The sequence below is a fragment of the Lipotes vexillifer genome, unplaced genomic scaffold (assembly GCF_000442215.2).
Source record: "Lipotes vexillifer unplaced genomic scaffold, Lipotes_vexillifer_v1.1 scaffold1931, whole genome shotgun sequence".
NCBI classification, from domain to species: Eukaryota; Metazoa; Chordata; class Mammalia; order Artiodactyla; family Lipotidae; genus Lipotes; species Lipotes vexillifer.
Window position 1 is genome coordinate 201,444 of NW_006776176.1, and position 26,159 is coordinate 227,602.

General features: G+C 34.9%; 1 protein-coding gene across 4 annotated transcripts in view; it reads left to right on the forward strand.

Moving 5' to 3' along the window:
* Nucleotides 1-26,159, forward strand: part of ROBO2 (roundabout guidance receptor 2) — a 166,044-nt gene that overhangs the window by 95,323 nt on the left and 44,562 nt on the right. For all 4 annotated transcript variants that reach the window (XM_007450294.1, XM_007450291.1, XM_007450292.1 and 1 more), the window contains 4 exons: nt 9,322-9,504; nt 18,698-18,740; nt 20,165-20,292; nt 25,353-25,634. In XM_007450294.1, the coding sequence (XP_007450356.1) occupies nt 9,322-9,504; nt 18,698-18,740; nt 20,165-20,292; nt 25,353-25,634 (636 nt within the window). The remainder of the gene's footprint in view (nt 1-9,321; nt 9,505-18,697; nt 18,741-20,164; nt 20,293-25,352; nt 25,635-26,159) is intronic.

Genomic DNA, 26,159 nt, shown 5'->3' on the forward strand with positions numbered 1-26,159 from the left:
GTCTTTGCCTTTTCTAAAATGGTGTCATTTGTCTCTTGTTACTAAGAGGAGTTATTTGTACATTTTCAATATAAATTATCTGTCATAGATTGTATCAAAAATATTTTCTCCCAATTTATGGCTTTCTTAGTCCTTTTCTTGATAGTGTCTTTTGATGAGAAAAAGTTTTCAATTTACATAATCTATAATTTATCAAATTTTTCTTTCATGTTTAGTACTTTCTAAGAAACTATGTCCTACATCTAGATGGCGAAGATATTTTCTTCCAGAAGCTTTATAGTTTTAGCTTTTATGCATAGGTCTATAATTCATTTTAAAGTAATTGCATGTGATTTGAGGGTTGAGGCTTATTTATTTCCATATGTAAAATCAAAATGCATAGGTATCTTTCATTGAAAAAACTTTCCTTTCTCCAGTTAACTATATATGTGTGGATCCATTCCTGGATTCCCTGTATGATTCCATTTGTTTATATGTCCATCCATACGCCAAACCACAGTGTCTTGATTACTAATAGCTCATAGAAAGTCTTGAAATCAGGTAATGTGGATACTGCATCATTTTCTTCTCCAAAATTTTTTTGACTGTTCCAGACCTTTTGCTTTTCCATATACTTTTCAAATCAGCATGTCAGTTTCTACAAAATTATGTTGGAAAAATTATGTTCAAAACTACAGTGAATCTATACATTAAATTGGAAAGATTAAACATTTTCATAGTCAGTCTTTCTCTGTGGGAATTTGATGTACCTCTCCATTATTTGTCTTTATTTTTCTCAACAATATTTTGTAGTTTTCAGCATATGGCCTTAACATATGTTTTGTTAAACTTTTTCCTAAGTATTTAATGCTTTTTATACTATTACAAGTGGATTTATAAAATTCCCTTTTTCAACTACTTTATGTTATATATAAATTTAACTTTATGTATTGCCCTTTTATCTTATGGCCTTACTAACTTCACTCACTTATTTTAATAGTTGCAAAATACTTTTTCTGAGTGCATTCAGATAATCATCTATTTTCTTTCTCCTTATTTGTGTTAATATGATAAATTCTATGGTTTCAAAGGTAAATAAACTTGACATTCTTGGGATAAATCCCACTTGGTCAGGATATATTATGCTTTTTACAGGCACTACTGGATCTGATTTGCTAACATTTAGTAAAGAATTTTGCATCTATGTTCATGAGGGATATTGATAGGTAGTTTTCTTTTAATGTCTTCGTCAGGTTTTGGAATCAGGGAGGCTAGCTTTAATGGGTTGGGAAGTATTCCTTCCTCTTTTACATTCTGTAAGAGTCTTGGTAGGCCTGGTCCTATTTCTTCCTTAAATACTTCTAGAATTCAATGATGATATCTGTGCCTAGAGTTTTCTTTGTGAATTATTTTTATTGTTATGAATTTACATTTATTCAGATATTTTTTTCTTCTCTGTTGGTTGTGGTAAATGGATTTTTGGTGTTTGCCCACCAATGAATTTGTCTAATCCATCTAAATTGTTGAATTTATTATCACATGTTTATTTGCAGTATCTCCTTATTTGTAATCCCTTTAATTGTAATGTTTGCAGGATGAGTAGTAATGCCATCTCTTTTATTCATAAGTACTGTGGATTGATGCTCTCTCTCTCTCTTCTCCTTTTTCATTGCCCCCTACCCTCTCTCTCTCTTCCCTCTCTCCAACTTTAATCTTGATAAGGATTTATCAATTTTATTAATCCTTTCAGCATACAAATTTTGGCTTTGTTAGTTTTATTTATTTGTTTTCTAATTAAGCGATTTCTGATATTTTTTCTTCTGCTTACTTTTATGTTGCTTCTTAAGATAGAAACTTATATCAGTCATTTGGACCTCTGTTCTTTTCTAATACGAATATTTAAAGTTATAAATTTCCCTCTAAGCACTTCTTCAGCTGAATCTTACAAATTTGATGGGTTATGTTTCCATTTATTATAAAGTTGAAAACACTTTTCACTTTCCCTAAAAATTTTTGGGTTTTTCAGAAGTTATTTGGAAATGTGCTATTAAATTTCCAAATGTTTTGACATTTTCCATATAGCTTTTTGTTGCTGATTTCTAATTTAATTCCACTGAGGTCAGAGAGTGTATTTTACATGAATTTAACTTTTTAAATATGGAGACTTGGTTTATGGCCCAGAATTTCATTTTAGCGAGTGTGCCTTGTGCATTTAAAAACTATGTTCATTTTTATTTTTCTATATTGAAATGGAACGTTCAATAAATGTCAGGTCAAATCAATTGGTAGTATTGTTCAAGTCCTGACTTATTTTCTGTTAATGCATTCTTTTAATTAATAAGAAAAGAGCCTGACAATTTATTATAATTATAGATTTGTATATTTCTCCTTTTTGTTTATAAGTTTTTGTTTCATGTATTTTGCTACTCTGTTTTAACTGAGTTTATTTTAAGATTGTTATAGCTTCTTAATGAACTTATGCTTTTTCATTATGAAATGCCTCACGTTATTTCCTCGTAAGATTCTTTGTCTTGGAACTTACTCTGTCTGATGTTAGCACCCCCGTGTAAGTGTGTGCGTTTTGTGATTTTTTTTCATCCTTTTATTTTAACTCCTATGTCTTTGTATTTAATGCACATTTGTATTATTTAAATTGCATATTGTGAGGCCTTTTTTTTAAATCCAATATGACAATCTTTGCCTTTTAATTGGAGTGTCTATTATCTTTAATGTGATCATTGATGTTTTGGAGCTTAGAATTACCCTTTTGCTATTTTTTTTTTATCGGACTTCGTTCCTATTTTCCTAACTTACTGATTTCTTTTGGATGAATAAAATGACTTCCTGTATAATATTTTATGTTCACTATTGAACCGTTAAGTATACTTATTTTTGTAATGATTACTCTAGGATTAGCGTATGCTATATGGATCTTAGAAAATATAATTCCATTTTCCTCCCTTTCAAGCTTTTTGCTATTGTTTTACCTTTTACTCCTGCACATGTAATAAAAACCAATACACAAAGTATTATTATTGATTTTGATTTAAACAATCAACTATCTTTCAAATAAATTAAAACTAAGAAAAAATATTTTATATTACCCACCTTTATCTGATATTCTGTTCCTTAAATTCAATCCCTGAGTCTGTCTGAGTTTTACTGTTTCTTTAACTCAGGAATGCTATTCAGCCATTTTTGGACTCCCCTTCGTTGCATCACATTTTAGAAATTGTCTCCAGATAGAAAGATATGAATATCGTACAATTCCCCTTGTTTATTTCCTTTTTTCTCATAGTTCTGTCCTTTTGTTTCACATATTTTGCCTAGGTTTTCCTTGTTTATGGTGGGATTGCATGTCTCATTCCTGTTATTCTTTCATGGGCAGAAGTGGAAGTATCCAGTGAATTATTCAGTTTATATAATACAAATTCCATTTGTTCTTTTTTACAGTTTTCATTGCCCTCTGAAATTCCCCATGTGTTCATTCATTAGGACTCTATTATTTTAAATTAATGAACATATTGTAATAGTTGCTTGAAAGTCCTTTCCTCCTAATTTCAACATCCATGTCATCTCATGGTCTATTTCTATTGATTACTATTCCTCTTGATCTTGGGTTATATTTTCCTCATTTTTGCTATTGTGGTTGTTATTATTGTTTTGCTTGTTTTTGCATGCCTGGTAATTTTTTACTATATACTGGACATTGCAGAAAACATACTATACAATTTTGTGATCTTCTGAAGAATGTTGTTTTTCTTTTCCTGAGAGGCAGTTATGTTACTGGCTGATCATCTTGATCTTGTGGTGGCTCGGTTTTTACATATTGTTAGTATGGACTATTTATGTTTTGACAATATTCTTCAGGCAAAACCTCAGTTTAATTTTTACTTCTAAGGCATAGTGCTCCTGGACTTTCAGTGAAAAGCCTAATATATTTATCTGGTCTGCCTAACTTGATGGAATTTAAACTTCAAACACAGTCTTCCCTGCAGTGAGAGAGTCTGCTCAGTCTTTGCAGCCTTTTCCCTTTTGAATTTCACCAAATCCTTGATATCATCCTTCTGCATGCACAATTCAGGGTACACACTAGTACTGAGGGAGAATTTATACACAGATTTGAGAACATCACTCTCCTGTCTCTCCCTCTTTCACATGGTTTCTCCCTTCATTTTTTGTCACACTGGCAGCTGCGAAGGCTATCTTCTGACACCTCCTAGAAGTAAGACTGAAATTTTCAGCTTGAGTTCTAGCTCCCTAGTGCTGCATGGATTGAGCTCTCAGGGGGTAGAAAGCCTCATAAATGCAGATTTTTTTTTACTTGAGTGGTTTTAGTCTTTCATAAGGCAAATCCCTTCAGTTTACCCTGATTTTATTTGTTTGTCGGTGTCTTTATCTTTATAAATGTTCTTCCTAGAGTTTATATATTTTAAAAATACTTGTCCAGAGTTTCATACAAGCCAATGTGCCATTTGCATTCTTTTCTGTTTATTTTCTAAAATATGCACATAGAACATACTACCAAATTCTGGGAAGTTGTTTCTTTTTACAATGTATTTATTATATAATGACGAGATTTAATATTCAGTTGTCATGTTAAAATTTTTTAGATTCTCCAAGTATTCTTCCTTTTATATATTAAAAACTTTAAAAAGTTATAGTATTAACTTTTCTTTAAATTGCCTTCCCTTTCTTAATTAGTCATACAAACTGAATTAATTTCTTAACCTGAGGGAAACCTATAATCTTGCCCTTATGAGATTTTCTAAAATAAATTGGAATAAGAAAGAAATACAGGTACACCCAAAAGGATTTAACAGATATAGATGAACTTATTCTTATTTCTACATATTTTCTAAATAATATTTAGAATATTTGTTATTTAGAAATAAGGCAGTAATTTTTCACTTAAAAAATATGAAACAGGGCTTCCCTGGTGGCGCAGTGGTTGAGAGTCCGCCTGCTGATGCAGGGGACATGGGTTTCTGCCCCGGTCCGGGAAGATCCCACATGCCGCGGAGCGGCTGGGCCCGTGAGCCATGGCCGCTGCCATGGCTTACGGGCCCAGGCACTCGGCGGCATGTGGGATCTTCCCATACTGGGCACGAACCCGTATCCCCTGCATCGGATGCAGGCGCACTCTCAACCACTACGCCACCAGGGAAGCCCGCTTTTTTTTTTTTTTTCCCTGCCCTTCTAGCATATATATGAAAAAGATTGACTGAATGTAATTTATCTAAATCAAAGATCAGTAAGATTGACTGAATGTAATTTATCTAAATCAAAGATCAGTAAGATTACCAAATATCTATATTTTCCTTTCATGTTTTCTTTTTGTTTTCTGTCATCTTTGGTAATAAATATAATTCTCAAGCATGGAAAAGTTGGTTTGTTTTGGTTTTGATTTTGGTTTGTAGTAGCTACCTATTTGCTTCACAATATTTGGGGGATTTATTGTATTTGGAGGCAAGTAAAAATTGCAGTAACACCATTTCCCCAAGTTCATGTCATGACAGTTAAGAATAAACAATTGTATGGTAACTTAAAATAATAATGTTAACTAAGATTATTTTAAATCAAATGGAAAGTTTTGCTTAACTCGTATTATTTTAAAAAGACTGAGTGATCAATGGATAATGAGTACCTTTTAATTTATGTATCATACTTCTCAAATTTTTCTATGAAATAAAAAATAATCTAATAAGTAATATTTCTATCTCCTTTTCATGTAGTTAGAATACACAATATCCAAGACATAATTATAGAAAATAGAATTGTACTACTTGAAATAAACACACACACACACACACACACACACACACACACAAGCACAATTCAACCTGGAAAAGGCTATTTGTCCTCGAGAGATTTATTTCTTTTTAATATCTACTGTTGTACTGAAGAAGCCTTTAATTGTTTCTTTAATTACCCCTGCATATCTACCTTAACATCTTGTCTGATAACCTTATCTACACAACTGTTATTCCTTAGTTGAAAAGTGATTTAGTGATGGCTAATCTCCATTTCTCTTTCAATTTATGCTTTTCCTATTGTCTATTCAGTACTGGAAACAGCACTTGAAGTGATTCAAGCTCTTCCTCATTTCCCCTTTGCTTTAATTAAATCATGTATTGGCATTTGATGTAATTTATGGCTGATAATTTTAGATTTGTCTTATGCCAGACAATGTACTGTTTCATCTCTTCCTTCTCAGCTTAGTTTTTATTCCAAAAAGTTACATTAAGGGACCTTTAATTAAAATTTGTATAAATATAATAAATAGCCTTACACAGACTTAAAAGTAGTATTGTTCTTTTATTTGCTGTCTCCACTGGTAAGGTGACTTTTACATCAAAATATCCATAATTTTATATGTTTGCAATTACACACACACAAATACAGCCAAATACATTTATATATATAAGCATCAAACAGCATGTCATATAACAAAATTACATTGACTTAAAATTCTCAGTAATCTTGCTTAGTAATATACCTATTGTTTCTTTAATCATTTGCCTATTTCACGCTTACCTTACATAGTTGGTAATAGTATGTGGAACAACTGCAAACTTTCACAGTAATAGGTACAATCGAATCTGATGTGTCTAATTAATTTTTAGTCCAACAAATTAGTTTTGTTCTTCATTACTCTCCAGTGGGAAGAAGACATTATATTTCATTTTATTTTTTTGTCTGAAAGAACAATGGAGTGTTACAGGTCACACACATCCCATGTCTGTCTGTGCTCTAATTAGTCCAACTGACAACACTGTTTTAAAAATACTAGCAGCTCAAGATATACTCATACACTTTGGGTAACATAAATAAATATTTCACTATATTCAATAAGACATTTTATGGATCTTTTACACAAATGAAGGAAGAATTTTCTTTTCTGTTTGTGCTATAAGGTGTTTTCTTTTTAGTAACTACTAGTGTTTAACACAATCACCAGATATATGTATTGATATGTCTCAAGTTGAAAATATGAGCTCATTTTAAATACATTTTTGATTATGTTTATATGTATAGTAACTAAGAGCAGATAGATTAGGAAAATGAACCAGCTTTACTACATAAGTGAAGCTAGTTTTTAAATCTGGAAATTAACACAAAAGACGTTTCAAGAATGGAATATTAGACTGTAAAAAATGCTAGCAGCTATAACAAACAAGTGGGCATATAGATTGGCTTAACAAAATAAAAGTTTCTTTCTTATTCATAGCCCAGTCTAATATGAGTCAGCAGAATGGAGGATGGGGTTTCTACCCCATAAAATTTTTCACGGAACTTGGCTCCTTCCATCAATGGCTCTACGTCTCTTAGAGCAGGGGTTCCCATCCCCTGGGCCGCGGACTGGTAAACACCAAGCCGCAGAGCAGGAAGGGAAAGGCGGGCGGGCAGGCTTCATCTGCCCGTCACTCGCATTACCGCCTGAACCTTCTCTGCTCCTCTATGCCCGCCCGTGGAAAAATTGTCTTCCACGAAACCGGTCCCTGGTGCCCAAAAGGTTGGGGACCACTGTCTTAGATGGTCAGCATCCTGCCGCAGATCCCTCGTTTCTATCCAACATGCTAGGAAAGAGAGTGTGACGTATTGTCACAGTGGTTTATGGGTCAGATCCGGAGGTAGTATGCATCTGCCTGTGTACAATTGGCTAATATTCAGTCACTTTGTTGTACTCAGCTACAAGGGAGGCTGGGGAATATAGCCTAATTTTCTGCCCTGGAAGAAAGGTGAAACCTTGGTAAACAAGTCACCTCTTGTTTGCAGGACTCTCACATCTAGATAATTTACAACTTATATTCCTACCTGAGTGGCCCTTAAAGTAACTCTTAGCCTTACATGGGCTCTAATTACTGTGTTCCTCCTATTAACCTCTTTACATACATCATTTCAATTAATCCTCCCAAATAAATGAAATAGTACTGTTGCCAACTAACAGAAACAGGGATTCCAGAAGATTAAGTGCCCTACATAAGCTCACTGCTTACTTAGCTAGTTAAGTGGCAGAGATGATACTCAAATGTGGAACTTCAAAGACCTTGCACTTTCTAATATATTACAGTGCCATGATAACTGAAACAATGAGAATTACACATTCCTGTGATGTGATATGCTGAAATTTGCCATTTATATTTTTCTTACAATTTATTTTTTAAGTATTGGATTAGTTACTAATGAGATATGATATTAACATAAGAAATCACTTAATTTCCAGTGTCTGAATTCATTCATCTCTTAAACACATAAATCTTTGCTCTTCAGTGATATTATGATTCCATGAGTTTTAAACCTGTTTAAAAATGTGGATTGAGATTTTCTTTATTACCTCTGAGAGGGCTAAATTGTCAGAAACATGACTACTAGAATCATCTTAGTCCAGATTTAAATGTATGTTTTTGTTACATAGACCTTAGAATTAATTTTCAAGTTGTTTTGTATCCAACTTTCAAGTGGATTTTCAAATTAGTTTCAAATACTTTAAGGACATTTAGGAATTTTATCTTTTCATGATGTTTTAACTGTAGATACTAATCTCTATGAAAAGATGTTTACATAATTGTCATTGTTTAATATAGTAATTTTAATACCTTCCAGAAAATTAAAGTATGTTTGATCAAAATAAGACCTTTGGTAGAATATTAAGGGCAATATTTTTTTGTATTTTAGGCAGTGCTGTAGGGGGAAGGTAATTTTCAAATACCTGGTGTTACATGTTGTAGTTGCTTTTTTTAAAAAAAATGAGAATTATATTACAAAATGATTTACCTACCTGAAGAAAGGTTACTATTATTTCAGCTCACAGCCCTTGTTTTAGTACTTATTTATGAGGCAATAAATCAAGAAGTGGTTCTGAATCTGTCCACAGGAAAACAAAACACAAGGGAGCAATGTTCTTAATCACATTTCAAACTTATGATTTGATTCTTTTTCTGAAACTTACAAAATATGCTTACCAATAAATTGTGACAGGCTCAGGACACAACAAATATTACCTGCTTCAAAGAATGTTCTAATATTCTGTGCCTTTGGCATACCATGTATGTATTTTTGTGGGTTTTTTTTTTTTTTTTTTTTTTTTTTTTGCCGTATGCGGGCCTCTCACTGTTGTGGCCTCTCCCATTGTGGAGCACAGGCTCCGGACGAGCAGGCTCAACGGCCATGGCTCACGGGCCCAGCCGCTCCACAGCACGTGGGATCCTCCCAGACCGGGGCACGACCCCGTATCCCCTGCATCGGCAGGCGGACTCTCAACCACTGCGCCACCAGGGAAGCCCTGGGGTTTTTTTTACTTAATATTTACTAACACTAACACTGTTGTTTCTTCCGTAGGGGGAAGGAATGAAGTTGTCATTACTGAAAACAATAACAGCATAACTGAGCAAATCACTGATGTTGTGAAGCAACCAGCTTTTATAGCTGGTATTGGTGGTGCCTGCTGGGTAATTCTGATGGGTTTTAGCATCTGGTTGTATTGGCGAAGAAAGAAGAGAAAGGGACTCAGTAATTATGCTGGTAAGAGGCTATTTCCAGCTAAAAAAAATGTCTTATCTTTAGAAATATGACAAAATTCAAGGGAAGGAACGGAATGGAATAACTGAGTGAATGAATGGATGTTTGGGGCTTGATTTAAACAATTACAGACAACATGCTTTAATGCACTGCTCTTCACCATATCATATTATGACCATAAGGCAATCTTTTTGCTTGTATCTCCAAGGAAGCATAAGAAGAATGCACACTAATAAAGTGCTTAGACATTTTTCTCAACTAGTTCAACACACACACACACACACACACACACACACACACACTTTGCATGCTATGACACCGTTGTTTGAAAAGTGAATTTAAGCAAGAGCATTCCTAAAATGCTCAGAAAAAAAGAGAAAAGATTTGAAATGTAGTTCTTTGTATTTCATGATACAGATTACAATACAAACTGTGTCTCAGATGGAAAATACAAACGAAGCAAAAAAATCTCACCAGGATTGATGAGGCTGATGAGGCATGAATTAAGTGATTTACTAGTCACTTAAATAGGATGTCTATTTCAAAGGGACCAATAGGCATTTTAGAAGGAAGAAAAAGGAGAAGCAAAAGAAGCAGCAGAAGAAAAAGAAGACCGTTGGTATTCTACTTGTTCACAAAAATGTTTTCTTCTTAGAATCAAGAACAGGAATTTTAAGGATGTCCAAAATTATGGCCTTCAAAATACTTCCAAGGAAGAGAGAGAGAGAGAAAATTATCAAGTCAGTGATTGAAAAATGAACTCAATACTGAAACTATATTCAATTACAGTTTAAATTGCAATGCATTTTAAGTACTTTCTCTAACAATGATCATCAAAAGAAATTGTCTCACAATATTTCACACTTTGTAGAATTTACAAGGGAACAATTTTAATTTACCACCATCCTACAAATATTTTAAAATTTTTGAGGTATTTTATTCATCTTCTATTTCTAATATTTACTTTAGTAAGAAGCATAAATGTGTTAGGTGACTTTGACACAGGCTTCAATTCTTATTAAGTTTATCCGCTGCTGTAGCTTGTAGGTGTCTGAGCTTCTGAGAATAGTTCAAAATAAAAGGAATAGCACCCACTTGGTTGTCTTTCTTGTTATTCTATAGCATTTAAATATGATCATTTGACGATCACACTGTGGCTCATGTCTATATTTTGTGAAAATAAAGTTTATTAGTTACTGGTTGGAACAAATTCCCAGGACTAGAGAAGGTAGTATAATGTATCCATTGAAAAGGGCCTTTCATGCTTTGTGACTTGCTTTTGCTCTGCCATTCTCATTTCTCATTGGTTGCTGATGCCTGCTTCCTTATGCTTTGTCATCTGAGTGCTTTATCATCCTACCAGTGAGTGATTCTTCCTGGAAAGGTATGCTGGACAATAACTGCTGAGTGTCAGAGTCATGAACATTAATGATACTTTAACATAACTTCTTGTTTTGCAGTCCAGTCCTCTGCTTTCATTCCCTGAAGGTATTGTCCATCAACCTGTCTGTTTAGTCAATCACCACGTTCCATTTCATCTCTGTGACACGCTCATATACATCACATGAGAAATAAGGAAGAATGATTTAATTCAAGGACTATTTTTATGTTTTATCTCATTGCTTGACTTTAGTGAAAATAATAAAAGATTGACTATGCTAGCCACTTCAGTACAAAGTTCTAAGCTGCCACATTTGGAGTGTTGCATTTTTACCCTCCATACATCTTTATTCACTCACTCCTTCAAAATAGCATAGGTCTCGTAATTAGTAGTTTATGTTTTTAGTAAAATTATGTCAGATAGACTTTTTCCTTCTTTTTTTTTAAACAGCAGTTCTTTGCAAAACCTATGCATTTAATTTAAAAATATCTGTTGGTCTTTGAGCTTGACAAGAGTAGTACATTTCCTATTATCAGTTCTCATCGTGATTGATAGCCATCTGCTTGTGGAAGAACTGCTAACTCGGAAGGTGCTATGCACTTCAAATATTTTGGAATTAGGCCAAGCCACAGAGCAGCCTTTCTGAACCTTTATACTTAATTGATAGATGGCTGACTCTCAGAATGGATTCACCTTCAGCTGGTAATTTGCCTTCCAGCAACTGCTGTTCTCTTCTAGGTGAGAAGCAAATGAAAATCCAAACCACAGGTACTTAGCATTGCATATCTGACCTGGCGATATTCTCTACATATTTCCCTCCATAAATATCCTATCCTCCACCTCCTGGAATTTTTATATTCTTGAGAATATGAGGATTTTAAATAGGAATGATTAGCGTAGTATGTATTTATCATATGTTTAAATTTCTGATATTTCATGCATGAGCTAATGATCCATTTTAAGAGCACAGGGATTTCGTACAGGGATATTTTTCTCTGAAGTGTTTTATAAAAATTATAGAGAAAATAGTCTATGTGTACTAGTTCTGTTTATTTTTGGTTTTCATAAAAATTTCTCTGGAAATCTTATAATTTAACAAGCATGAAAAATAAACCCAGTAACATTAAAGCAATGTAATTTTACTCACAAAACGAAAAGTCTGATGTTTCCACTTTTTACTACATGGTAATATCTATATAGTTTCAAATTTTTCTTATTGATTTATGATAGGAATGACATTTTTTTTTCAAATAAATGAAAGTTTACTTTGGGATCGGTATTTAAATTAATTTATAACAAAAAATGTCTTCATTTATTTCAAACCCCAAATTTGATCTTGGATTATACTTAAACTCTGCTGCAATTGATGTAAATTAAGAAACATGCATTTTAATAATGCTAGACTGGTCCTAAGTAGAATTGAAAAGCAGGTAAAATTTGATTTCAGCACTTGCTTTTTCCTACTTCATTCCAAGTCTTCTTAACCATCACAGGTTTCAGGTAGATTTTATTTTATTTTATTTATTTATTTTTTTAATTTGTTTTTTTTTGCGGTATGCGGGCCTCTCACTGTGTGGCCTCTCCCATTGCGGAGCACAGGCTCCGGACGCGCAGGCTTAGCGGCCATGGCTCACGGGCTCAGGCGCTCCGCGGCATGTGTGATCTTCCCAGACCGGGGCATGAACCTGTGTGCCCTGCATCGGCAGGCGGACTCTCAACCACTGCGCCACCAGGGAAGCCCCACAGGTAGATTTTAACCACCAGAGGGAAGATTTTAACTAGTGGGAAGAAGAAATAACTTGCAGAGTGGAGAATCTAACTCTCGGCAGGATACTTTCCACTCACTCTGTACAGGCAAAAACTCACCTGCTGATTTTATTGTGGCTAATCTTTGATTCTCCATCTCCATGTGGAAAATTATATTTGAATGCTTAAAAGGAAGGTAAAAAAAATGGCATGCTACTCAGTGTTGATACTTTTCTTATGTTTCAGAGGATTTAACATATTGATCATAGAACACTAGTGGATTAGCACCTTAGATTGTAAAAGCAACTATCAAGAATCAAATATAAACTTATACACTTAAATGATTTGAGAGTAGAATTTGGCCTGAACGTGTTTTGCTCCTTTACATAGAAGAACTTGGAGATTTCCCCAAGGCAAAATTACACACTAACTTCCTATTCAATTTTTTCCTATTTATTCTTTATTTAAATTCTTCAGACACAAACATGCACGGCAGGTTTGCTCGTGGCTCAAAGAAGGGCAGCTGGAATGAGAAAGGTATCCTCATATCTCATATTCTACATGAAATCATTTTATATTTTTCTAGAGTAACACGCAGTGTTATTTATCTTAATCTTCATTGAACACTAACAGTCTGCTTGTCACTGCATGTGAGGTTCCTGACTGCCAGAAGAATTCACTACCTGAATTACCGGGTAGAACAGAATTGTAAACATGTTTAGGCAGAAAATACTAGGTGATTTTGAATCTAGAGTAAATGTTTGATTATATGTATTAATGGTATTTGTGAATAGAAAAGTGAATGACATAAGTTTGAATAAAAGCCATGCAACCTTCATGAAGATTCTATATATTGTATTATAATCTTCATGAAGGCAACACGATTCTTTTCAAACTTATGTTGTTCATATTCACAATTTTTAAGTCACCAACTTTTTAATGAAAATGGACATATTTTCATTTTTAAAGGGGTGAGTTCTATTTTATGAATATTACCTTTGATGAGAACAGATTTTATTAAACTCAGTAAATATAAATAATTTAATAAGTGAGCAAATTATGAAATACTAAACACTTCATGCATAGGTTTTAAACCCTTGGTGAAATTATTTGACAAAATGACCCTAAGACAGCTAAAAGATTTGATGGAATTTTTATACTCTGATTATCTGGGCTTGAGTTAATGCTTATTAAAAGAGGATTAATCTACATTCATAGTTGAGAAATAGCTTATCAGGAAAGGGAGTGAGGCTTGGCTGGCAACATTAAAGTTTCCATTTGGAGTAGGAAAATGTGGCCTACTAGAGATAGGCACTCTGAAAGCTTCCTTACCTCAAAATGTCAATTTACCACGTAGCTCTGTTTCCCTTCCCCCTCAATTCTAGAAAGCAGCGAGAGATTAGGACTAATCCTGTCAGATAATAGTAGAGGTACTTTGTGTATGATATAAACTTGCAAAATCTCTTTACCTTATATCTTTTATAAATATTGCAATAAATTCAGAATATTTAATGCAATTCTAAAACATTTAAGATTGTGGTGTCTATAGAGCTTTTTGGAAACCTTAGCACTAGTCAGTCAGTTTTAGCAATAAAAACTTCTCTATAGAGCTTTTTGGAAACCTTAGCACTAGTTAGTCAGTTTTAGCAATAAAAACTTCTCTATGTTGCTCCCTTGAAAATTCTTAATTTTAGATGCTAGCAGAAACTCCTGGTAAAGATTCACACTTACTTCAATTTTAATTCTGATAAGCACAAAGTTACCACACTGTGATTATCAAAATTGTGACTAGAGCAAGATTGTCCAACCACCTACCCTCCCCACCCTCTTGCTTTCAGCTTTAAGGTAGTTCAACATCTCTGAAATGAGAGCTACCTCAAAACAGCTTTCACTTTGCTGTGGCATTTATTTTTATGTTTTTCTCTCTCTGCACATACATAAAATGCTGATCAAAACACCAAATATGACTTCATTTTAGGAGTTCTGATTGTTCATCCTTACACGCAGGCTCAGCGGCCATGGCTCGTGGGCCCAGCCGCTCCGCGGCATGTGGGATCTTCCCGGACCGGGGCACGAACCCGTTTCCCCTGCATCAGCAGGCAGACTCTCAACCACTGCGCCACCAGGGAAGCCCTCTATTCTGTTTTTAATCTCATGGTCTAATAGAACTCAGTTAGTTTTGGTCTACTTTTCAAAATGGAACAGATCTAAAAGTTTTGGAGCATGGGAAGAAAAGGATACTCGAAAAAGTGTTCTCTCTTTTCCCCTTGCTTTAAAAAGACAACTAATCAACCTTATTATGTAAAGGTATTGTTTTTTGTTGTTGTTTTTCTCTCCTGATAGAAACATACAAAATTGAAGACTCTCATGTATATCAAATTGTATCCATGGGCCATTTTAAGTCAATTATGTATTTACATAATGACTGTGTATTTTTGCCTTTGTACAGTTGGTATTCAGAGGTACAAAGATAAATTTCTTTATGAAATATTTTGACAGTCTTTTAGCAGTCTAGAACCATTTGAAAACAGTTTAATGATTTGGAATACAAATAGGAAATCGATATATCTTGAAAGTTTTGAAATTTAAAATTCTTTTATTCACAACATTTAATTCTCATTTGGTAAATATGGACCATACCATAGAGTCCATACTCTAACACAGCTGTAAATTAACCTGATAATTTTTTTTTCAATTTTTTATTGTGGTAAAATAAACATTACATAAAACTTACTATCTTGACCATTTTTAAGTGTACAATTCAGTGGCATTAAATACATTCATGATGTGCAACCATCACCACCATCCATATCCATAAATCTTTTCATCTTCTAAAACTGAAAATCTATATCCAGTAAACAATAACTCCCTATTACCCCCTCCGCCCAGCCCATCACAACCACCATTCTTCTTTCTATCTCTATGATTTTGACTACCCTAAGTACCTCATATAAGTGGACTCATACAGTATTTATCTTTTTGTGACTGGCTTATTTCATTTAGCATAATGTCCTCAAGGTACACCAAAGTTTTAGCATATTTCAGAAATTCCTTCCTTTTCAAGGCTGAATAATGTTCCATTGTGTCTATATGTACACTTTGCTTATCCATTCATCCATCACTGGATGCTTGGTTTGCTTCCACATTTTAGCTACTATGAATAATGTTACAATGAACATGGATGTACAAATATCTCTTTGAGACCCTGATTTCAATTCCCTTGGAAATGGAATTGATGGATCTTACAGTAATTCTATTTTTAATTTTTTGAGGAACCAACATACTGTTTTCAACTATGGCTGCACCATTTTACCTTCCACCAACAGTGCACAAGGGTTTCAACTCCTCCACATTCTTGTTAATGCTTATTTTATGTTTCTTGCATAGCAGCCAACCTAATAGGTGTGAAGTAACAGCTCATTGTATTGGGTTGGCCAAAAATTTTGTTCGGGTTTTTCCATAAGATCTGAATGAAATTTTGGCCAACAACCCAATAGTTTTTTTTCTGGAGTATGCGGGCCTCTCACTGTTGTGGTCTCTCCCGTTGCGGAGCACAGGCTCCGGACGCACAGGCTCAGCGGCCATGGCTCACGGGCCCAGCCGCTCTGTGGGATCTTCTCGGACCGGGGCACGAACCCGTGTCCCCTGCATCGGTGGGCGGACTCTCAGCCACTGCGCCAACAGGGAAGCCCTAACCCAATAGTTTTGATTTGCATTTCCCTAATGATTACTGATGTTGAGCATCTTGTCAGGTGCTTATTAGCCATTTGAATGATATCTTTTGGATAAGATTTTCAGTGCTGCATCATAATACTTTAAAATTTACAGTTTATGAAAAATTTACCATTGGTAAGTACACGAAGTTAAATACAACTTAATTTCTGTGCTTCTGCTTCAGTTGTCCTCTTTTTCTCTAATATCATTTATTGCTCTGACAGTAACAGAAAATTTGGGTGAGGAAAAAGAGCAACTAAGCTAGAGAGAAGGGCTCAGCTTCTCCCCATGTATCTCCTAAGCAGCACATTTGGAGGTGTAGCCCATCAGTACCTGCTGATTTGCATATTCACAACGGTATTCACAGCATTATCTTAGCTCTCTTTTACCAGAGTAAAACAATCACTTGATAGTCCATTAAAAATCCACATAACTAGGAAGTCACATCAGATAGAAAGCTAATTAGCTGTACTGTTTTCACATTTTGTGGTTTTTCCTCCTAATCAGGCCTGTATTTAATACCACCAGTGCTCAGTTTTTTTCAATAATTGTTTCAGATCAATTTTTTATTGTTGTTCTTAAAAGCAGTTATTAAAGGGACCCAGTGTGGTGTGGATACTCTGCTGATTGTTGATTCCCAACACTTGAGTCCATCAGGAAGCAGATTAGTGATCAGTATTCTTTTATTTTCTCCAAGGAGCTGTCCATAGCCAGTCGTGGGCAGGTACAAAGGTTATGTCAGGACTGTTTTATAATTCACTTGACAAGTTACCTAAAAACTTGGTAAGGCAATGAACTTTTAGGTGCCAAGATGTTTCTGAAAGCACTGCCTCATGAATTCCTGAAGGAACCTTAGCCATCTTATTGCCTAATTATGATGCCATGAGAGATATATCCTTAGATGACCTTAGGGAAGGGATTGGGGAACTACATTTAGAAAGTTATAAGATCTAAAGAGTGATCATATTTTTTAGCTCAAACTTGAGAAAGAGGTGGATGATGGAGAGATTATCCAAATGAGAAAGTATTTACTATGTGTGCACTTTAAGTAGCAATATGACCTTAGTTTATTAAAAATACGAATCAATTCATAAAATTTTATTTTTTACTTTTGCTCACCAAGTAATCACAGGAAATCTAATCAGTATCTTCCAAAGATAGGATATGTTGGATTCACATCTGTGAAATGGTATTTTTGCCTTCATCCCCAGGGATTGGTTTAGCTGATCCATACTAATTTTGGTCAGAATTGCAATTTTGCAATCCATAAACTTCTAAACACGAATTTTTTTTCCCAGTGATTTTCTAGTTAAATAATTTTGTGGCAAAATTTGGTCCAAAATAATATGAAGTTATTTATAGACTTTGTTCCACTAATCATGAATATTCACATGTCATTGCAAAAACAATAATTTTAAATACATTTGCTGCCTTGGACCCTCTCTGCAGTATGCATCATATTACCTATCTCAGATCTGAAGCATTTTGAATTCCAAATAAATTTAGCTGCAAAGGTTTTGGATACGGGATGATGGACCCAAACTGATATTTACATTCTTTGGCCAATCCTTGAAGCCCACTCTCATGTTGTTAGCTTTGTAGAGTGGAATCTAGTGACCAGAGGGAGTGGATTCTTCAGCTGTGGCCCTCCTGGGTGCTTATTGATATTGCTAATAAGTCCCACAGTTTTAAAAAGGACTTAAGTTATGTAATCATTATATACAATTGGAATATATTCAGTATCAATTATTTGAAAGTTTCATTTTTGTAAGAGTTGGCTAATGAAATAAAGCACCCAATACATTATGTATTCTCCATTCATTACAGTTCATGTCTTTGTAATTATAAGATTTCAACTCATAGTGCTTCTTAGTGTCCCTAAAAGGATCTGTGATGGGGAAGAATGTGTTGTCAGTCAGTACTTTCACTTGTTTCATTGAAAGGATATTATCTGTTTGGACTGTCCTGTTTCAGTTTCAACTCTGTGCAGTTTGCATTATGCCCTCTGATTAGGACAACTATATGTTAACATTAAAAGTCATGATTTGATAACTCCTCGTTATTGCATGTTGATCTTCCAATACCATGTATATACCAAATGACACCCAAATAAAAATTGCCCTTTTGACTTAACCATATGTTTGGCTTGAGGAATTTTTAAATGTCTTATTAAAGATGGAGCAAATGATAGCTTTGCTTTAGGCCAAACCACTGCTTCTTATTCTCTGTACAATTATGTTAATTATATTTTGTTAAAATTCCCAGAGGTTTCAGCTCTAAGCTAAGGGCCAATATGTAGTTGTTATTAATCATAATTAATATTGACTACTTGTTTCTTTTTTTTTTTTTTTACAGTTACATTTCAAAGAGGAGATGGAGGACTAATGAGCAATGGAAGGTATACTGAGGAGATTTTTAAAATTATTATTTTTAATCAGGACTGAGGAAACTCTATAGTAAGAGGCTATTATTGTAATAAACAATCACTTATAAGTGAGAATTCTAGGAGGAATTAAACGGCTTACCACAAGGTTTAATGGCCTATCTGTTGTGCACTTTAGAGGAATCAAGTCCAGATGTTTCATATCTCCCAGAGGCCCCTGAAGAAATTAGTAGTAAATATCACAAGGAATGTGTTCATTTGTTAGCAGGATGTTTATTGCATTAATTAGACATTAGCAAATGAAGTTGCTGTTGTTTAAGACTCTTATTGGTTCTCACTAAATTGCCGTGAGTGAACAGTTACACATAATCGATCACAAAGTAAATGATTCATGGATGATGAATAGGCTGTAGATTGATCAGACTGGATTCCACAACTTTGGATACTCAATTGAAATTGATAAAAGTTGATAACAAACCCATATATCCTCATCTATTTTCCCTTTGCCGATATGGAGATTGTAATTAGGCTCTGGTAATAACTTCCAATCTCCCATTTAATCAATATTTTAGCAAAAAGAGATTAGGTCTAATGAGAGCTAGTGGATGTAGCAAGAAAGCAGTTGGATCTTCTTATTGCAGTTTCCATAGAAACACATGTTTCTCTTAGGGATTGTGTCACAAAGGGTCTAGCAGAAAAAAAAGTACAATGACTATAGATGTTGCTGTATCTTTGTAAATATGCTAATAATCTGGAAAGTGATCAGAATCCCATCTTTTATATTAAAGATGGGAATTCTTTATTAAATAGGATATGAAGGAAGTTTTCTTCGTAGATTATATACACATGCTGGATCAGACCACAGTGGATCTTTTATCACTTTAAAAAAACCTTTAATATTCTCCTAATATTTTAAATTTAGAGAACCTGAAAATGTGCTATTGGTGGAGCAGTATAAATACTGTTCATTAATTTCCCTTAAGTTCCTTGCCTCTAATCAAACATGAGGGCCCATATCAGGGGTTATAGCCTATAGGGGACAGATAAATATGGGAGCTGCAGGAATTAAGGAAGCAATAGTTCAAAGTCCTGGAAATGGCTGATACTGAGCAATTGTTCCCTTGAGGTGCCAGTTTATCATCAGACCTTGTTTCGGGATGCTGCTATGTTACCAGTTTCCCACCAGTTTCAGGGAAGACGACTGAATTCATTTGGGTATCAGCAGAATCCCAGGCAGCACTCTTCGGCTTCCACTGACAGGGTTGATCTATATATAGCCTAGTGAACTGCTAAATTTCCTTAATTCTTGAGAGCCTACAGATTTTAATTTGAAAGTGAATTAAAATCTTAAATTCTTTAATCCATTTTAGTTCATGAGACTGATGTCCAAATCTCTCATTGAGTTCCATGGATTGATTTCCTTTTAATTCCTGTTTTAGCCGCCCAGGTCTTCTAAATGCTGGTGATCCCAGTTATCCATGGCTTGCTGATTCATGGCCAGCCACGAGCTTGCCAGTAAACAACAGCAGTAGTGGCCCAAATGAGATTGCGAATTTTGGGCGTGGAGGTAAGTTATGTTTTTCAAAATTTTTTCATTTATTTGTTTTCTTGGCTTTCCTAGATGTTTTGAAAAAGGCATACTAAAAAGTATTTTCTTCCATAATTAAATTTAGTGATGCGCATGTACAGATAATGCTGTACATTTGCTAAATATTTTATTATAAAACTGTTGTATCTATTATCTTGAGTAAAACTAAGCTTTTAAGGACGTCATCACTAACCAAGAAGATAAATATTCATAATACATTTGGTTTTGGGACTATTAGTACAAGATTACTAAAATCAGGAGCCATGCTGCCAAACAGGGCTTATGATTTCAAACTAGTCTTTTCACTTCTCTGATTCTCATTCAATATATATTTATTGAGCATGTCCTGTGTATCTGGCACTATAGCAGACAGTAAAAATATAATATCATATAAGGAGTAGACACTTAAATAAGTATAACAACATGTTGACAGAGAGCTTTTCTGTAGTTCTACAACTGATAGTACCCTAAATAAAAGACAAAAAATGCTAAGTGGCTGACATGCTAAGGTCTTCAAATTTGGTACCAGGGTCCTCCCCATAGGTCTTTATAAGGAGACAGAATTGGACCTACTATAAATAATCACCACTTTCCCCTCTCCATCTTTTCATCCATTCACTAGGAGAGCAATGGGTTTAGAGAAAGATGGGACTAGAGAAGTCTCAGGCCCCATTGTTCAGTTCAGCCGATACATGAATTTTTCATTGGCAGGGGATTGTACACAGTAAATGGACTGGAGCTGCCTTGCCAGTACCCCAGATGAAAGAGCTGCCCCCTGGGAGTAGGAAAGTTCTATGAATGGAGTATTATTTAAGCTGATATATGAAGGAAACATGGGGAGTCAAGAGTGTGTAGAAAGTGTGTAGAGAAGAAACCTACTGTGTTTTAAGGCCCAGAAAGTAAGAGAAACGTTGACCTATTTAAGAAGCGAATGAATTTCCTAATGACTTGAGTATAGATTGCAAGGCAGAAAAAGTGGTAAGAAATATAGAGGGACAGGTAACAGAGGGCCTTCTGAGCCACACAAAGACTTTAAACTTTGGCCAAAGGTTGTTCAGAAGCCATGGATGGACTTTTAGAGGAGAATGCTAGAATGCGAGTACTGTTTTAAATCACCCATCCTGCTGCTGGCTGGAGAATGGAGATAGTGTGGAAAATTCGGGTGATTAATTAGGAGAATAGTGCTGTAATCTAAGAAAGTTCATGTGAATCCACTGGAGGATTTCTACACTTCTAGGTAGAATTAATGTAGGAGACCCAGGGCTGAGCTAAACTATTCTGAGTCCATTATAAACCTCAGTGATGGATTTCACATGTATGAGTGTATAAACATATTGACTTAGAAGAATAGTCATGGATATTGGCATTTTCTCTTTACAAATGTAATATCAATGCAAGTTTGAATATAATTAAAATAGTGTTTCAAATAATAAAGTTAGTAATTATTGCACACACAACTCTGCATTGTGTCAATACCAACTGAAAAAGAGGGATGTCCCTCCCATTCTCCAAATAAAATGCAGAAAATAACCAGCCCTACCATATAGGTGTGTAATGAGAATTAAATGGATGACTAAATATACAGGTTTAGCACAAAGCTTGACATACAATCAGTGGCCAACAGACATGACTGGGGAGTAAATGATAGAACAGAAAGTAAATTGTATGACTCCTCAAGAATCTTGCTTACCCTCTGTAATCCAGGACTCCCCGTTTAGATTCTCACTTGCCCAGACCCTCTGATAGTGGCTGCCTCCCCTAGGTGTCCAAACTCTGAGCCCTGCAATTATAGGCTACTACTTTACATTGGGTAGTTCTATGCCCAAGCATCTCCTCACCAAGGAGATGCCCTGCCCTACCCACTGACTTTGAAGTTCTGGTCCCAAAGCTTTTATCAATCAAGGAATAGCTGCCTGTCTTTCTTGTATTTGTATTGGAATAACACGCCATTCTATCTACATGTCAAGAATTCAATGCGCGAAGATGGAGAAAGTGTTTTGGTTTTGGTTTTGTTTTTTTCAGTTTCTAGCAGACTACATCAACTTCTAAAATGTCTCAGTCTAATTTAGCCAAAGGGTACATTTGAAGATTTTCAAGGTTTCCTTCCATTTCCACTTCATTTTCATGACATGAAAATATTTCACAGGTAGCTATCAAGGCCAAGACAAAGTTTTTGCAGGGTTTACTGTATCTCTTTTCAGTGTGATAAGCATTTTAAGCATTTACTATGTACCAAAGATAGGATTTTTTGCAAATTTTATTTCCTTTGCACAATAAATGTAAGACATAGATAATTATATTTCCATCTTAGAGGTCAAGAAATTAAGGTTTATCAAGATGAAAAATTTGAGATCTATGTGTAGAATCCAGATCTAACAGATTTTAAAGCCTAGGTTCTTTTATTTACACTGTTCTGCAGTTAAGGTGGGATTCACATGTATGATGGTATTACCATGTTCACTTAGAAGAATAATCACGGATACTGACATTTTTTTCTTTGAGAATGTTATACTGGGACTTCCCTGGTGGTCCAGTGGCTAAGATTCTGTGCTCCCAATGCAGGGGTCCCGGGTTTGATCCCTGGTCAGGAAACTAGGTCCCACATGCCACAACTAAGAGTTCTCATGCTGCAACTAAAGAAAAAGATCCTGCGTGCTGCAACAAAGGTCCCGCGTGCCGCAACTAAGACCTGGCACAGCCAAATAAATAAATAAACATTAAAAATCTGTCTTCTGACACCAAATATGTCAACTTTAATAACAATAAAAAAAGAATGTTATACCAATACATGTTTAAATGTAATGAAAATAATATTTTGAATAATAAAGTTTCTAATTATCACGTCTACATTTTGACAATACAAACTATAAAAATTCATTTAACTATTCAGTAAGTGCTTACTCTTTGCACAATGCTAGGTGAGGAATTACGGAATTAGAGACATAAATCCCTGGTACTCCTGTCCTCAAGTAACTTAAGATACAGTGAAGGAGACAGTCATTCATACTAGTAATTATTCCAGGCAAAAAGAAATAAATGCATGTGTAACCAAGGTGCTGAAAGACTGCAGAATGAAATCATGAGTAAATCCAACTGAAGGGAAATGTGTCTATAATTCATAAGCAGAGAGAGATTCTATTTCTAGAACCGTAGCTTTGTTCGGTGCAGAATAGCATTATGAAGGATTAGATTCTCAGACTATTTTTTTTCCATTTTTAAACATTTAAACACACAACAGTTCAAAAACTTGCAGTGGCTCACAATATAAATCTAAAGCTTTGGAGAACATCATATTCAAGGTGTTGGGAAGCTGGGGTCAATGCTGGAGAAACATCTATCCAGTTAATATTCATCAGTGAAAGACATGGTGGAGGAAGTAGAAACAAAACCCTTAAAACTTCCCTAGAGTGAAGGATCTACCTTCACAATCTTGATCTATTATTAAGTATCAAAAGTTTTTGATAATAAAATGATACTGACCTAATGTTTTACAATGAAATACGTTTCTTTGTCATCAAATTTTCTAATTAGTTTATAGCTAAAAACAAGAAGGGCGAGAAAGTAGTTACAAAATTCTGAATCCAAGAACAATTTACTTGCTTATACAACTCGGTGAAATATTACAAATGTGAACATGTTTAACAATCTCACTGGTATGTATTTAAAATAGTCATTTAATAAAGTACATATATACTTAATTATAAAACAATTTGGAATTCCAGACATCAAAACCCTCAGAGAGACCTAAATTATACAGTGCATAAAATATATTATAAATGTCTTGTTGCTGTTGCTAAAGGAGATCATTTTTAGCTTTTGTAAAATGTAAAAGCAAAATTAATATTTTACAAGAATCCTTATTTCAAGTACTGTTGGGTATCATCTCATCTAAAAGTTTTAGGATATTTTGGCTATTTCAGCATTCTCCTTGTGATGATAAGCTGGTTTTGGTACTGAGACAACCTGGTTTATTATTACAGTACTATAACTAGTTGAAAATTTCCCATAATGAAGAGATCAAGTGGGTTGATGACCTCATGTCCTATGAAATGTGACTTTCAGGACATACATTATTAAGGAGTATAATATAATTATATTCACTTTTAACTCTGCATGATTAAAAATAGTATTAGTGTGTGTGTGTGTTTGGTTTTTTTTTTTCTTTTATTAGATACTAGTATCTTTCTTCTGGGAAGGAAAGTAAGTGCTCATGAGAGAGGGGGCAGTTCTGAAATAAAAAGCATCATGTAAAGATAATTTAGCACACCAAAGTGATAAATGGACTGATTGATATTCAGTGTTGTTCCTAAATTTTAATTTTATACTTGCTGTGTTACAACTTGAAACTATAATTCTCCACTTCTAAGATTTGGTAGCATAAACTAAACTCGCTGATCACTCATTGCCTTTTCTATAGTTAAATCCTGCTGTATTGTGAAAATGACTTATTCATGAAAATGTTCCTTTGTTATCCAATTAAAAAAAAATTGCTACCATTAGTTACACTCCATTTCTGGAGCTGTGAAATCAACCCAGATAAACAGCAAGTTGAAACTTCAGAAGAAAGTGCCTCATAGTTTGGAGAGTATAATTTTGGACATGTTTGCATCTATTTAGCAGTTATATTCCATGTCTCTTGGGATAAAGTGGAAAAAGATGCTTTTATCCATGATTTGTAGATTCACTTTTGTCATTGCTTCAGTAAAGAGCTAACAATTTCATAGATTCTAAAACAGAATGAGCATCTGAAAGCATTTTTTAATAGTGAAATATACCAAACTTCTCATTCATGGTTGAAGAAAATGGGGGAAGGGGTGTGTTAACCAGTGAGACATGAAGGACGAGCTGTAGGCCTGCCTGTCACAAGGCTGATAGCTTGGTGATGGTTGTATATCATCTACCCTTCATTGGCTCATGAAGCCCATCTCAGCTGAAATGCAAACGTGTGGCATGACACGTTTATTTTTCATCTTCAGTCCTGATAGTTTTGGGCTTCCTGTGCATCATTAAATTGTTTCATTTCCCTATGTTCACCACAGATGTGCTGCCACCAGTTCCAGGCCAAGGGGATAAAACGGCAACGATGCTCTCAGATGGAGCCATTTATAGCAGCATTGACTTCACGACCAAAACCACTTACAACAGTTCCAGCCAAATAACACAGACTACTCCATATGCCACTACACAGATATTGCATTCCAATAGCATACATGAATTGGCTGTTGATCTGCCTGATCCACAGTGGAAAAGCTCAATTCAGCAAAAAACAGATCTGATGGGATTTGGTTATTCTCTACCTGATCAGAACAAAGGTAACAATGGTATGTCAAGTCCTTACTTCCTGAAGAGTTATTTTCATATCATTTTTGCATGAGATAGAAATTAGTATTTGTTGTTCAGTTTAGTGATTCATCACCAGGTTCACTACCTAAACTAAAAAATATACCGGCATGTATTCAGTACCTTCCACAATCCCCACCACCACCACCGTCGTCACTATCACCACACACCAACACCAATCAGTTTCATCCTTTTAGCTCTTTTTTCAATAGTGATCAATAGTTCATCTCGACTTCCATTAGGCAGGATAGACAAAACATGCCTCCACTGTCCTATGACATCTGCTTCTGAGTTGCTAACTGCATGTTCTGCATGGGCTTGTGCTGTGAACTAATCACATGATGCCACTATGACCTCTGCCCTTTAACCCTTAGCCTTACTTTACATCCCTGACTACCGATTGGCTGAGGGATTGTCTAATAGAATGCCACACAACCAGTCACAGGATTTCAGCACCACCAGCTCTCACAACAGCTCAGAGAGGAGTGGCAGTCTCTCAGGTTGGT